The 14,837-nt window shown below is 61.4% G+C and overlaps 5 protein-coding genes across 5 annotated transcripts; 2 read left to right on the top strand and 3 right to left on the bottom strand.

Moving 5' to 3' along the window:
• Positions 1-63: 63 nt before the first annotated feature.
• On the bottom strand, positions 64-3,980 carry CcaverHIS019_0411150 (uncharacterized protein; the record flags this gene model as incomplete). Its single annotated transcript, XM_060601026.1, has 3 exons — positions 64-2,666; positions 2,701-3,675; positions 3,710-3,980. The coding sequence occupies 3 exons, from the start codon at positions 3,978-3,980 to the stop codon at positions 64-66; spliced, it is 3,849 nt and encodes a 1,282-aa protein (XP_060457560.1).
• Positions 3,981-4,296: 316 nt separating this feature from the next.
• Positions 4,297-5,433, top strand: MRPL35 (uncharacterized protein; the record flags this gene model as incomplete). The annotated part of the gene is made up of 1 exon (XM_060601025.1): positions 4,297-5,433. The coding sequence occupies one exon, from the start codon at positions 4,297-4,299 to the stop codon at positions 5,431-5,433; it is 1,137 nt and encodes a 378-aa protein (XP_060457559.1).
• A 144-nt stretch (positions 5,434-5,577) lies between these two features.
• CcaverHIS019_0411130 (uncharacterized protein) lies at positions 5,578-7,713 on the bottom strand (the record flags this gene model as incomplete). Its single annotated transcript, XM_060601024.1, has 1 exon — positions 5,578-7,713. One exon carries the CDS (start codon positions 7,711-7,713, stop codon positions 5,578-5,580), a length of 2,136 nt encoding a protein of 711 aa, XP_060457558.1.
• A 238-nt stretch (positions 7,714-7,951) lies between these two features.
• CcaverHIS019_0411120 (uncharacterized protein) lies at positions 7,952-10,600 on the top strand (the record flags this gene model as incomplete). The annotated part of the gene is made up of 8 exons (XM_060601022.1): positions 7,952-7,990; positions 8,026-8,040; positions 8,074-8,209; positions 8,248-8,489; positions 8,525-9,376; positions 9,410-10,075; positions 10,114-10,512; positions 10,547-10,600. 8 exons carry the CDS (start codon positions 7,952-7,954, stop codon positions 10,598-10,600), a joined length of 2,403 nt encoding a protein of 800 aa, XP_060457557.1.
• A 609-nt stretch (positions 10,601-11,209) lies between these two features.
• CcaverHIS019_0411110 (uncharacterized protein) lies at positions 11,210-13,770 on the bottom strand (the record flags this gene model as incomplete). Its single annotated transcript, XM_060601021.1, has 3 exons — positions 11,210-13,106; positions 13,139-13,658; positions 13,728-13,770. 3 exons carry the CDS (start codon positions 13,768-13,770, stop codon positions 11,210-11,212), a joined length of 2,460 nt encoding a protein of 819 aa, XP_060457556.1.
• Positions 13,771-14,837: the final 1,067 nt, after the last annotated feature.

Below are 14,837 nucleotides of genomic sequence, written 5' to 3'. Positions count from 1 at the left end.
AATAGATGACATACTAGCATTGTTGTCTGCCATTACATGCATTACCATAGCCAATTCATTGCATCATTCCGAGCTTTGTGGGGAGCGCGGCATCGAGACCATCTCGGCGTCGCTCTCGCTCGTCTGCGATGGCACGACGGCGTAGCCGCCGTCCAGCCCACTCTCGCCTGACGTGCTTGGGGCCGGTACAGCGACCTCGATGAACTCGTCTCTGTCTCCGCTCTCGGACGCCTCAGGCGTCATCAGGCCCGCCTGACCAAAGTGGTGCTGCACGTCTGTCTGGCGCGACCAAGCCGTGTTCCCGAACCCGATCGACTGCGCTGTGTTGTACGGCATTGTCGGGAGCGTGTGCCCGATCCGCCGGCCGCTCAGCGCAATCTCGTCCTCAGAGTCACTCGAGCCGTCGTCGCTCACTATCGGTGAGGTCTCGTTCGGGCTCCCAGGCCCTGATGGCATGGTACTCGCCATCGCGCTTGCGGGTACGCTCGGCCCGATGTTCGGGCTGCCGGGCATCGACCCCATGGGCGTCGCAGCACGGCTCGCCTCCTCAGCCTTAATTCTCGAGATGCCGCCAATCCGCCGCGCCGTCCGCCGCTTATAGAAGAGGAGGTAGGCAGCTCTGTTGTTCTTGACGGCGTCGGTGCTAGCCTTGGACACGCGGCTGTCGTCGTAGTTGTACCACTGTTCGTCGATCTTGTTGCGGCAGAACGCGGTGTAGTGCCCGCCACCGAGGCCGCCAAAGTGGTTGTCAACGGCATACAGGTCGTAGATGAAAGGCTCGGTGCTGTGCTCGATGCCGTAATGCTTGGCCTCTTCATCCGTCAGCCTCAGGCTCTGCGTGATACGCCTCTCGCCGATTCGCTCGTCGAGATTCAGTCCCTCGAGCGGGTAGTGCACCAGGTGGTCGAGCTTGTCTCGAAGATTGCGGGCTGACCCGAAGCGTTTCAGGCAGATGACGAGGATGTCGGGCGCCTTGTATATGTCAAGCTTCTTCGTCGCCTGCACGTGCTTCTTGCACACGGGACAGTACCACTCGTCGTTCTGGCCCAGCGTCTCTTGCTTGGAGAACTCGTCGAGGCAGTCGTCGAGGGTGATCGCGAGCCCAGCCTTCTTCTTCTCCTTGTCCTTGGCAATCTCGGGGTCGATGAGGTCCTCGAGTTGCTTACCGAGACCCTCCCTGTCACGCTCGAAGAACTCGTTGAAGTTGTCCTGCTTCCACTGCACAAAGATGGCCTCACCCTTGCGCACGCACGCGGACGAGCCTGAGTCCTCAGACTCGTCCTCCGAGTTGGCGGCACTCCCGAATATGCCGGACGAGACGCGTTTGTAGAACGGCCGCTTGGCACGCGCCCGCTTCTCCAGTCCCGACCAAGACCCCGACGCCTTGGACGGTCCACCTGGACGATACAGAGCGTTGACCGCTGGGTCCTTCTTGGTGAAGAAACTCGTTGAATGGCTCTCCGACGACGAGGCGTCGGCCACAAAGACCTTGAACATGTCACCGCGTGTGACGAGGCGCCCCGATTGGCTTTCGAGGGACGCCTGGCTGCCCGTGAAGGGGATGTCCAGGGGCGGGGCAAGTGTCGCCCCCTGAGAGGAGGCCGGTGACGAATCGACGCGAAGATCCGACACGCTCTCGTCGTCGTCCACGATCACCTTGGCGCGTGGGTCATTCGAGAGGACCCACAAGTCGGCGCTCTTCTCGGGCCGCGCCAAGCGCGAGTAGCCGCGCATGATCGCTTCGCGCACTGCGCTAGGGTCGGTCGTCTCGGATTTGGACAGGGTGATAAAAAACGGCTCCAGACAGCCATTCTCCGGCATTTGTGTACGCTGGTACGACGAGCGAGCACCATCGTCAAGTGTAAAGGTGAACACTGGTACGGTCACAGACTCGTCGGTGGGGAGTGTACCAACGCCCTTGCCCGTGGCCGTCACCGGCGCGCCGACCTCGTGGAAGACACCGACGTCGTTGTCCGTCATTGTTGTCGTCGCGTCAATATCCATCCACCACTGGTAGATACCGTTCTTCCACAGGTCGAAGCCGACAATGTTCGATGATGGTGTCCCTGTCAACCTGCCGAGCTTCTCCTTGAGCGTGGAGAAGGATGCGTTGGCAGGGAGGAGCATGTGGACGCTGAGCGGCGGTTTCTCGGTGTCGCGCGGGAAGTAGATGACCTTGACGGTGCGAGTTTGTGAGATGGGCAGCGGGACGGTGAGGTACATGAACGGGTCCATGGTTATGCTCTCCTGGTGGCAGTCGGGGCACACGAGCGTGCTCTGGAGCTGGCCCTGGAATAGGTCGACTATGACCGAATCGTTCCGCTGCTTGTACCCGTCCCAGCATTCTCTTCCAAGCTCGGCGAGCTCGCGGTCGCCGCCCCCCGCCTTCCAATCCGGCTTCTCGATGTAGGGCTTCTTCTTAATGCGGTTCAGGTCCTCGTGCAACCCGTCCAGGAGGAAGGCGAGGAATTCTTGAGTGTCGTGCTGGCCGTACCCGGCGAACTGGGGTGCGAAACGCGAGCATGTCCCCTTCAACCTCCTGGGTGCATACGACGAGAAGGATGGCGACTCCCAGAGATTCTGGACGGTATCACCGAACGCCTCGGCGACCTGGCCGTGCATTCCAAGGGGGTTGTCCGGGTTGAGCTCTTCTTTGAACACATCGGCTAAAGTCAGCGCAAAGTCACCGAGATGTCTCACTCAGGAAATAGTCGACAAGGACGTGTGTGTTGCTGAGGCATTGAGTTGCCGACGCGAGGAAACATGTGTTGCCGAGATTGCTCAAACCCACGAGACCCTTGCCAGCGCTCTTTCCTCGGACCTGGGAGCGGGTCATCATCATCGGGTGCTTGGCGTTGGCGAGCGACAGAAACTGGTTTGAGCTGGATGACGACTCGCCGACAGTGGATGTCCCGGAATAGAACGCGGGCTTGGCGAAGAGAGGAGCCGGTCCACCGATGTTGATGGCCTTCTGCGTGGCCAAGTCGACGTCCACCTCGAATTTCGGGCTGCCAATCTCAACAACGAGCGAGTCATTGTTCGCAAAGCCCAAGGTCTCAATGGTGTCGGTGTTGCCGTTCAGAAGTTTGGCGTTGAACCCCGCGAGGTCCTTTGCCATAACCTTGAGGCCCGCAGGGCTCTCGGCGGATTCGAGAGAGAAGACGCGGATGGGCGCTGTGGCGCTCACGCGGTTGGCGAGCACGGTCCGCAGGAACTCCCGGAGCTGCACGACCGTGCTCGAGCGGGGCAGCGTGAAAAGGATAGGGCCTGGCGGGGTGGCTGGAGGAACTGGAATTGATGGGGTGGTGGTGACCACATGAAGGCAGTAGATGTTGGGAGAGACCTCAATGGTACCGCCGGGCATGCAGATGCGCGGGAACGCGGGCTCGCTCTTTCCCGTCAGGGCTGTGAGAGCATCCCAGCCATCCGCCCCGGTGAACATGAAGTCAATGTCCTCCTCGAGACCATCGCGGACCTTCCAGAACGCCTGGAGCGTGGCCTTGCCATCACGTCCCGGAGCCCATAGCTCGACAGGATCACCCTGTGCAAGCTTGTCAAAATCGGGCTGTGGGGTCGAGCCCTCGCCTGAGCACGCGTACGTGGTGAGTGCCTGGAAAAAGCTCTTCGTGATGAGGTAGTACGTCGATCCTGGAGTGAATGGCGGCGATCCCGACGCTGCCGTCAGCGACACACACATGCACACGCTCACCCATCACGGCTCCCTGGACATCTCGACAACGCTCATCTGCGAGCGATACCTGGCCGGTGCGGGCGACCCACCCCGTGCTCTCAGCCTCGTCAATGTCCATTCCTAGAGGACTCGACGGCAGGGCGGAAGGAGGAGGGTGATCGGCTACGAGCGCCAGAGGGTCCTCGGAAGCGGCGCGTTTGGGTGAAGAGGATGTAGACGGGGAGGGTGGGGGGCGCTTCAGGTTCAGTGCGGGGGGAGGTGCCTGGTCGCCGTCGCGGGGGCTGTGCATGACGGTCCGCGGGGTGGCGGCGTGTGGTATAAGTGATGGAAGTGTTCAGAAGTGGTGGCAAGTGTAGGGTATTAAGTGATGAGCGATGTGATTTGTAAAGTAGAAGAGAGATTGTTGATAAACTGTCAACAGTTAGTACATGGCATCAGTCGCGAGTAATACAGCCAGTCATCTTATCCTCTTATGTAAGAGACACGTGGAGATACTCCCGCTTCCACTCCCCTTCCACTCCCAAAAGTTGGGCGTTTTCCTCCGCCGATCAACCGACAACGAGATCACGCCGAGCTCGACGACTTCGGCACTCTCCATTTACACCATGGCATCAAGGATCCTCGCCCGGGCATCCCGCTTCGCCGGCCCCTCCCGGCCTCTCAGAGCCTTTGTGCGTGCCGAGTCGACTGTCGCGTTCGACCCCGCCCTCCCTCGCGGTCAGGAGCCCGCGTACGACCTCGCGCTCGAGTACATTGCGGCGGACGCAGCCCGCGTACGCGCACAGCTGGAGAAGGCGCAGACCGAGGCGGGAGACCGCCCCAGCCCAGAGCAGGCGGAGCGGATACGTGCACTCGAGGTGAATGCTGAGATCAACGACCCGGCAACCCGGCGGCTGTTTGCGTCGACCGCAGGCGTCGGGAGCATGGACCGGGCAGTGATGCGCGAGCTGGCAGAGCGCGCGTGGCGTCGTAACGGCGGACTCGACCTGCTTATGCAGCGCCTGTTCCAGCTCGGCGTCGTTCCGGATATCCTCCCCGACATCCTCCCGACTGCCGACATGACCGTCTGGGCTGGCGCAGGCGAGGCCGTCGAGGCCGGCAAGATCATTCCCCCATCGAGCCTGAAGGAGGCGCCTCGCGTGCACGTCCAGCTCTTCGGGCACCCCTCCACGCCCAGCGCGACCCACCCTAACCCCGAGGGAAAGTACACGCTGCTCGTGGTCGACCCCGACTCTCCCGACCATGAGAACCAGACGTACAAGCAGCGGGTGCACTACGCCAAGACCGACCTTTCGCTCTCCGTCATCTCTGGCGCGACCGACCTCATGACTGCACCTGGTACCGAGCTGCTCGCATACGAGCCCCCCACCCCGCCCAAGGGTACCGGCAAGCATCGCTACGTCTTCCTGGTCATCAAGCAGGGCAACGTCCTCCACCCCGTCACCCGGGACAACTTCACCCTCCGCCAGTATCTCGAAGAGCACAAGCTGTCGGACAAGGATGTTGTCGCGGCTTCGCTTGTCCGCTCGCAGTGGTCCGAAGACGAGGCCGAGTACATCGCCGAGGCGTACCAGCAGGCCCACGGCGAGCCTGTGCCAGAGTACGGCTTGCCTCCCAAGGAGCTAAAGTACGGGTACCCCCTCAACGCGCGGCAGCAGCGCCAAGAGTCCATCCGCCAGGAGGCGCTCGACAGCATCCTCAAGGACCTTGAGGGGCTCGGGCAGGAGCAGGTTCCGCAGTAGTAGACATAGCATGCACCATTCAGCACGGAATATATGGAGTAGAGGGAGGCCAGTGCGCCAGTGTCGGGGTTTGGATGAAATGGAAGGAGGTACGTGAGAACAAAGTGACAACCTGGCAATATCAATGCAGTGGTGTATGGATGGCTATGCGTATGCACTACTCTTCTTCTCCTCCCTGTGCTCAACCAAGACCGCATGTTCCGCTACCTTCTCCTCCATCACGTTCTGCTTGACGCCCTCGCTGCTCGTATACTCACCCTGCTGCTCTACCTCGTTCGCCTTGTTGCCGTGACCTCGCTTCCGCTCAAACAGAACCTGGATACGTGACTTGAGGTCGTCGCCATCCAACCGGTCCAGCTCACGCAAGACGGCGGCCTGACTGCGCTTCTCCTCAGCAAGCTCTTCGGGGGTCCGACTGCGGCGTTTCACGTTCCCAAAGAAAGCCTCGAGACTCCCCAGCTCTCCGCCAGATTCCCCATGCTTTTGGTACCGGCGAAGAAGGGCAGCCGCGACACTTATGTGTCCGTGCTTGGCCGCGACACGCACGAGGCCCGCATACGTTCGCCCCGTGGGAGGCGGCATGCGGCGCGTCTCGGTGAGTGGGGCGCGGCGCTCCATCGAGTTCAGCAAATGCAGGGCGGCCTCAGTGTCTCCCCGGCCCATCATGCTGAGGAGGAGAGCAGTCCATGCCGGCAAGCCGGGGTTCAGTCCGGCCTCCACAATGTTCTGCATCGCCTCCGTAGCGGCGGTCGGTCCGCCGGTATACGCTTCGATGCGCACAAAGGCGAGGTGTGTGAACTGGTTGGGCCAGAGGGTTGGAGCGAGGGAGCGGAACGACGCATAGAAGGCCTTACGATAGGTCGCGCGTTCGGCTGGGCTGAGGAGCGCCAAGATAGAGGGCAGGATAGAGCAAACAATTCTTTTGTTTGGGAGACGGCGCGGCCTCTTTTCGATCTCTCCGGTACCCACGTTGGTAGGTGGGAGGCCGACCCACAAGAAGTGGCGGCGGAAGGTGCGCACAGCCTCGACGTGGTCACCATCCCGCGCGTGGCGTAGCACTTCAGCGTGTGCCCACCACTGGTGACGGATGCTGGTACCATCGTCCTCCACAAGGCTGTCCCTGGATGGCTCAGTGAACCAACGCTCGAGGGCTCCCAGCAGCTCAGGCCGTAGCCGGAGGAGCAGGCGCTGCGTGTCCGCCAACGTCCCGACGTGCGGGAGGTCGTTCTGTGTCCGGTCAAGAACGCGTTCGAGATGCTTTGCTAGTTCGCGGTTCTCTCGGCCTGGTGCCGGGTTATCGATGAGCTGCCACAGATCTCCATCGCGTCTAGGCCCACCCTGAGATCCTTGGGACCTAGCAGCGTCCGCCCGCTGCTGCTTGCTCATGTCCTCGCCGAGGACCATCGCACGCGCCCAAGATTGGAAGCGCACGCCTGACGGCGGCGAATGGAGGAGCGCGGCCGCTGGTTCGTGATGTTCGACGATGGCGAGGGCGCGGATGTACTTGTTCCACCAGAGCTCTGTCTGGATGTCGGTGAGGGAGGCGAGGTTGCGGCCGACCTTTGAGTCTGACTTTGGGCGACAAGTGGCCCGGTAGGCCGCGATTGCGCGCGAGACCGCCTCCTCGCTCTGGTGAGGTGGGAGAACGGAGGCAAGCGGTGCAACGAAGATGGGAAGCACGACGTTGAGCAGTCCCTTCCGTCCGGAAAGCTCGAAAAACTCAATGAGGAACGCCGGGTTGTCGATGTTCTCGGCCAAGACGCGGTGCACGATAGGGGCCCATTCTTTACGGAGGACCGAGTGATTTGGCGTCGCTCCTCGCGCGGGGTACAACTCCATCCAGAACAAAAATCCTCTACGCCCCTCATCAGTCGGTTCAAGACAGGCGAGTGCGGGCTTGAGATAGATCTTGCGGTGCTGCACGGGGGTGTGAAGGGCCGTGAGTTCGTCGACGACCTTACGCGCGGAACCGAACTTCTCGCTCGCCACGAGACGCGCAACAATGTCGCAAGGCTGGGCTTGGCGGGGACGCCGTGCACCGTGCTCGAACACTGTTGGCCATGGGACAGGAGCGGCCTCAGTCGCCACGCGATCAGGCAGGAACTCGTCGGCCGCGGCGTACTCTCCATCGTCGGCCTCGAGGAAGGACTGCGGCTGGGCGTGGCCGGGCATTGAGCTGGAGTCGGAGAATGTGCGGGTACGTGCTGGCACAAAAGCTCGCCGCCGCACCCCGCCCAGCACGAGCCGGAGGACGTACAGGGCGTTGGCCGAGGTGGCCATTGGTGTGATGTTGAGCGTCAGGTTTGGAAAAAGTCGGCCCGTTGGATGGCTCTTTGCTGGCTGGCCATCACCGACTAATGGGGCTGCCACGTGGTTATTAGAGTATGTCCCTAATCTGTTATTCGCCGCTGCCGCCACCTAACGATGATGGGATGGTGCGTGTCTGGTGTTTGTCCATCCCTCCTACGCTGTCACTTTCATTACCATCAACACACTCGTCAACCTGCCGACTCACGCAATGTCAATGGGCTCGGGGCGGCGGCCCAAACCCAAGATCGTAAGCTCCCTCCGCGCCCTAGCTGACCTCTACAGCGGCCCCCACCAAAGGTTCGCCAACCTTCCCGGCGAGGCTGACCACAGCTGGGCCCAGACACGAGCATCAAGGAGATATGGAACAAGCTCTCACACGCTATCCGCGAGATTCAGAATCACAATGCCTCCAAACTCTCGTTCGAGGAGCACTACCGCTACGCCTACAACATGGTGTTGTACAAGCGTTCGTACCTATCGCATCTGCTGATGACTGACGCGCAGACGGCGATCAGCTCTACAACGGCGTGAAGGGGATCGTTTCGGAACACCTGGACAAGTTGGCTGAAGAGCGCATCGTTCCCGCCTTCCCCCGCACGAGCGCGACGCAGGCCTCTGCGCCTGGTGGAGGGGCTGCAGCAGTCGAACGTGCAGTGGAGGGCGACCGCTTCTTGCGTGCCGTCAAGGGCGTCTGGGACGACCATACGGGCAGCATGCGCAAGCTCAAGGACATCTTGAAATACATGGTGAGTGTGAGTCGTTGTGCCGCTGACGGCGCCAGGACAAGGCATACACACAGCAGCAGGGGCTACCAGCAGTTTATGACGCCGGCCTGCAGCTGTTCCTTTCCCACATCGTCCGCTCCTCCACACATCCGATCCACAATCACCTCATCGGTACGCTGCTCGGGCAAGTCCAGCTAGAGCGCGATGGCCTCACCATCCAGCGCTCAACGGTTGCCGACTGTGTCGACTTCCTTATCCGCCTAGAGAACCCCGAGCGCCTAGGCGGGCGGCCAGTGTATGCAACCGACTTTGAGCCTGAGTTCCTGCGTCGCTCTTCGCAGTTCTACCGACAAGAAGCCGTCGCGCAACTGGTCAAGGCTGACTCGTCGGCGTACCTCCGCAACGTGGAACGGCGACTGTCAGAAGAGAGCGATCGCACGGCCCACTACCTCTGGTCCAACACGAGCCAGCCGCTGCAGATGTTACTCGTCGACGAGCTCCTCACACCACATCTTCAGGCGATCATGCGCATGCCCGGGACGGGCCTCGTGGCGATGCTCGACGGCGATCGAATTGACGACCTGCGACGATTATACACCCTCTTCCTCCGTGTACCCGGTGACGCCGGCAAGGACGCGATGCGGTTAGCGCTGCGTGGCAGTGTCGAGGTGCGCGGGAAATCGATCAACGATAGTGCTCTGGCAGCGGCTGCACCACCACCTGAGGACGAGGAGGAGAAGCCTGATGTCAAGGGCAAAGGCAAGGCGAAGGCACCGAACGCGGGCGCTACGGCCTTGGCACAGGCGTTGCGCTGGGTACAGGACGTTCTTGACCTCAAGGACAAATTTGACGCCATCTTGGACAAAGCGTTTGGTGGTGACAAGCAGGTGCAGGCATCTATCAACGAGGTGAGTGACACTACGGATGTGGCTGACGTGCAGGCGTTCCAGTCGTTCATCAACGCCAACCAGCGTTCGCCAGAGTTCCTCTCCCTGTTCATCGACGAGCACCTCAAGAAGGGCACCAAGGTCAAGAGCGAGGAGGAGATTGACCATGCGCTCGAGAAGACGCTCATCCTGTTCCGCTACCTGTCCGACAAGGACAAGTTTGAGCGGTACTATAAGAACCACTTGGCACGGCGACTCCTATCCGGGCGGAGTGCGAGCGACGACGCGGAACGCGGCATGGTCGCCAAGCTCAAGATCGAAATGGGCTTCCAGTTCGTGCAGAAGCTTGAGGGCATGTTCAACGACATGCGCCTAAGCGCGGACAGCGCCAAGAGCTTCTTGACATACCAAGCGCGACACGGGGCGGCACCACTCGACATGAGCGTCAAGGTGCTTACGGCGTCGTATTGGCCGCAGCAGATTGTGACCGCGAGCACTTGCACGTTTGGCGAGCCGCTGGCGGCAGGTGCGCAGTTATACCAGCGCTATTACGACAGCAGGCACTCGGGGCGCCGACTCACGTGGCAGGCCAGCTTGGGGACGGCGGACGTTAGAGTGCGCTTCAAAGCGCGACCGCACGACCTGAACGTGCCGACCCAGGCGCTCGTCGTGCTCCTGCTATTCGAGGAGGCCAAGGAGGGCGATGTGTTGTCGTACTCTGTGAGCTTAGTCGCCGTCATCCACCCAGCTGACAGCAGGAAATCAAGTCGGCGACAGACTTGGCGGACTCGGATTTACAACGCACACTACAGTCGCTGGCGTGCGGCAAGTTCCGAGTGTTGACCAAGACGCCGAAGAGTCGAGATGTGGGTCCGAACGACACATTCGCATTCAACGACGGGTTCACGAGTCCATTGGCGCGCATCAAGATCATGCAGATTGCAAGCAAAGTCGAGACGCCCAAGGAGCGCGAGGAGACGCAGGAGATGGTCGACGAGGAGCGCAAGCACCAAGTGGAAGCGTGCATCGTGCGCATCATGAAGAGCCGAAAGACGATGGGCCACAACGGCTTGGTAACAGAGGTCGCACAGCAACTCAGCACCCGCTTCCAGCCCAGCACGGGCTTGATCAAGAAGCGAATTGAGGGGCTGATTGACGTGAGCTTCGCATGCCTGATAGAGCTGACAGCAGCGCGAGTACCTGGAACGTACGAGCGACATTGGGGTGTACCGATACTTGGCGTAGCACGATGCATTAGGTTCCTGTGCGCAGTGTGGATGCGGGACATGGCTAAACGTTTTGCCACCGTACGTTGGGTAGCGATCGCCGCCAGCGTTTCGATTGCTTCTGAAATACTTGGTACTGGATGTACAGTACAGCACAGTACTTGGTCTTCTGCCGTTGAGATTGTACCGAAATTGCGTCCAGCCTCCTGACTGTAGGTTCCGCCAGCTGTGGTAGCTGGGATCACAAGTCAGCTGTCACCAGCACCCAACTGAGCCGCAACCGTAAGAGGCACCGGACCCCTCTCCTGCCGTTATGGGCGTCCCTGCCATCCGGCCCCCCTTCCGACCCCTGTCGTCTCGAGGTTGTCAATGAGACGATGAGACGAAGATCGGAAGGGGTGGCGTTACGTTATGAGTAGTAATCATGATAGCAGATGCGATTCATCTTTCAGGGAACCTGGAAGTACAAGCCGCGGTTTCAGTGCACTACAGCGATACTGAACAAGGACGGAGCAGGGAGCAAGGAGCAAGGAGCCAGAACAAAAACAGAACAAAAACACCAAGAATGACATGGCGATCGTATCAACGATACCGGATCTATACCCCGAGGTCGTGACGTCCGTAATACTTATCCCAAGATCCTGCGCCATAGGTCGCGGCCCGGCTCTGCGCCCACAATGTCCCGCTTACCAATCGCGGCAACCTGCCCTGTCTCAACCATATCGCGCAGCAGGGATGAGGGGAGGGCGGGTCCGTCCTCTGCGGGTGAGGCGGGTGAGATGGCTGCGCCGTCGAGGGGTGCAGCGTCGGCGAGCATGTCGAGCACAGCGCGCAGTTGGCCCTGTACGTGTGGGAGGGAGATGATGGGCGTGTGAGAGAGTTTGGTGACGAGGGCGACGAGGTGGGCGATCGCGAGGCCGAACATGGGCCGCAGGACGGTGTAAGAGTACGCGATGGTGCGGCCGATCTCGGGTGACCCGAGGGTCTGGAGGACGGCGATGGCTGCGTCGCGCGCCCGCTCGAGCTGCGCGTACCCCTCGTGGCTCTGGGCAACTGCGGCCCAGACCGGCTCCGAGGCGGCCCACACCGGCGAGGCCGTGTATAGGATCGCATAGTTGAGGTGGAGGGAGAGGACGGGGTCGTGGCGCGCCCCAGCAGAGCCAGCCCACGCGTCCCAGCGGGGTGCGAAGCGGCGCCAAATGTCGCGTGCGCGCTGTCGCTGCTCGTCGTCTTGCACGGGTTCTCCGCGCTCCGTGCTCTCCCGCTTCGGGGAGGGCGGATCGTTGCTCCTCTGTGCGGCCTGCACCTCGATCAGGAGCTCAGAGAACTCGAGCCAGGCGAGTAGCTTCGAGTCTCTGTCCAGTGTGCTTGGGTCCGAGGGACGGCTGTCTGCGACGAGTTCGCGCCAGGTCGGCGCAAGAGGATCGTGCATCATCGGCACGTCAAAGTTGGGGAGGTGGACCATGTGGTCTGTAAGGACGACGTAAATCCACTCACGCCACTCGTCGTGGCTCCGTCTGAGCGTGTGCGGCCTGTCGAGCTGCAAGTCGCGCGCCAGCCCGACGGCCAGGCAGCCAAGCGCGCTATCCGCTGTCCACGTCGCGTACACGCCGAGGCTAAGGACCTCGTCACGCGTCCACTGCATTCGGGCACCGAGAAGGCGGCTGATCTCAGACGCAACCGCGTCAGCCGCCGCATCGCCCTCACGCCGGCTGGACTCGGTGCGCTCCGCCGCCGCCCGCCGGCCGAGACATTGCAGTACGTGCGCCGGTAAGCCCGGGAGCGGGCTGATGCCGGGCAGCCAGGGTGTCAAGGGCCACGCGCCGACGCGGTAGCTCTCCCACACATGGTCGGGAACCTCGGTGATGGCTCGCGACGGCGCCACAGCGGGCGCCCCTCCGCCCGCCAGCTTAGAGGCCAGCGCATCCTGCGTCCGCAACAGGGAGTTGAGCGTCTGTTGAAGGGCAGCAACGGCCGCAGGCAACGTCGAGACGCTGCGGAACGCCGTCTCGAGCCCACGTAAACGTGAGTCCGTGCGCGGATCCACAGGATGCTGAGCGACCACGACCGGTGGAGGACCGGGTCCCGGTGGCGGCACACCGTATCCCGGCGCTCCGGGTGGTGGACCAGTGTAGTACTGCGGTGGAGGCGGGCCTCCAGGTCCTCCAGCGCCAGGCGGAGTGTGCTGCCGCAGTGGCGGGGGATAATTCGGGTGCGGCTGGGGTGGAGCCATCGGTGGTTCGCGGCCTGGACCGCCGGGGTGCGGGGGTAGCATGACGTAGTCTGGCACCATTGTCGGGCGAGAGGTGATCGGTGCCGCGGGCTGAGCTGAGGGAGGATAGAACCCGGGGCCGCCGCCAGGCGTTCCACCCCGTCCAGCAGGCATCGAGCCTCCAAAGAACGGTGACGCACGACTCGGCATGGTCGAGATCGACTTTGGTCGTGTGCGGCTCTCAAAGACGCACGTTACGCCCGCCTGCCTGCATCCGCGGCAAGGCTCCTTTCCGGGCCCGTCGCACTTCATTCTGTGGTCAGCTCATTTCAAGGCGGCCCGTACTTTTGCCGGCGACAGCGCATGCACGCCATCATGGATCTAGGCTGGCGGTTCGTCACGTCGCGACTGAAAACGACGTCTGTTGTCGTGCTCGTCGGGTTGGCAGGCTGCGCGCTAGTGGAGCGCGCCTCAGCCGCTAGACGTTGTCGTTCGGGGCTCGTCACCGCCGGCGGCGACGGGCTCTTGAGGTTGATATGTGGCGTGTCGATCGAGTGCCTTGACCGGTGTCCGTGCCAGCTTTGGCTTGGATGATGTCCGTAGTGTGGGGGCTGGGACTGAGCAGTTGCTCGGCCAGCTTGTCCAAAGCTCTGGAACGGGGCATCCCGACGCTGCTCGCTATTCGACGGGCCGGTTTGCATGTGGGGGAGAGGGTGGAGGGGAGGGAGGGTTGGGCGTTGAGGCGACGCCGTGCGGATTACTCTGGGTGAAGTATCCTCAGCACCGCGGTACGAGTTTGCCGATCGGGGCGGAGACTGGGATCCGCCTCCAGATCCGCGTCGCATTCGCTTTGTTGGTTGGTGATCTGAATGTTAGCGTCCGCGCCTGGAACGAGTATGACTCCGTGCCGAGGAACGGTGGCGGTCACACTCACCATGGGTCACAGGGCCCAAAGGGCTGTCGGCGCGTCTCCGCATTCTGTGGGCGGCACGCGCCGAGCAAAGATGTTGACCAGGTGTGCCCCGGATGCGGTAGTTTTAGAGGTGGTTGTGACCGTGCACAGCACCGAGGCCGGTGTTTGCCCGATCCCAAGATCCAAAAGTCTGGGCAGGTGTGAGAATATGGTCTCACGCGAGACACGGTCCGTCTAGAAGGTCGTGAGTCTGCGGGACAGTTGACTTTTAGCCCGGTGGCGGTGGCGGCGAGGTCTGTGCTGTGTGTGTATGTATATGTGTAGTGGATGGTTTGTGCAGTGTTGGGTGTGGGTGTGGATGCGAGCGAGCCAGAGGTAGCGAGACAGGCAAGAGGAACAGCGCAGTGACCTCTGGTGTCGTGGTGTGTGCCGTGCAGTGCCGTATCTCAAGGGCGGGGCCGAGTTGCGGGGCGGGGGGTTTACGTGATGGAGGGTGGAGGGTCGTCGAGGATTAATGAATGTTTCCAAACGCTTTGGGTAATGACAAGACTATCAACGATAATGTAAATGGGCAAGCTGATGGCAGCGAAGTTTGTGTAGCAGTGTGTTTGGTGGGGTGGTAGGATGCAGGAAATGTAAAAGGCCGCGAGTTGAGCTGCCGCCACCGACGTAAGGGTTGAGGGGAGTGAATGAGGGCTTGTATAGGGCCTTTGATGGAACGAGGTGGCGAGGTCGCGAGGTTGGGGGGGGGCTAAGGTGTGGCGTCAGCACCATCTCGGAGGCTAGGGATTCTAGGCCGGCCTGTAACCCGTCGGTAGACCTGTAGCAAAGTCTCGGGTGCCGAACAATCCTCAAACCAAACCTCGACCTCAACCTCAACCTAACCTCAACGCCTCAACCTGTTAGCCAAAATTGGGAAATGGGAATTACCAAGCCCAGATCTCAGGTTGAGGATTAAGGAGGGCTACAAGTAGTGTCTCAGACAAATCAGGGAGGGATGAGAGAGGATACGATTGAATTGTCACAGAAGAACAGTTGCGGCACGCCAAAGCTAGCTAGTGCTAGAGTGCCGGCGAGATCGGTGAGACAAAACATCCTCCCGGCGCACCGGCCCCTCAATTGAGCATTGAG

The sequence above is a fragment of the Cutaneotrichosporon cavernicola genome, assembly GCF_030864355.1.
Source record: "Cutaneotrichosporon cavernicola HIS019 DNA, chromosome: 4".
Classification (NCBI taxonomy): domain Eukaryota; kingdom Fungi; phylum Basidiomycota; class Tremellomycetes; order Trichosporonales; family Trichosporonaceae; genus Cutaneotrichosporon; species Cutaneotrichosporon cavernicola.
This window is presented reverse-complemented; position numbering and strand designations above follow the sequence as displayed.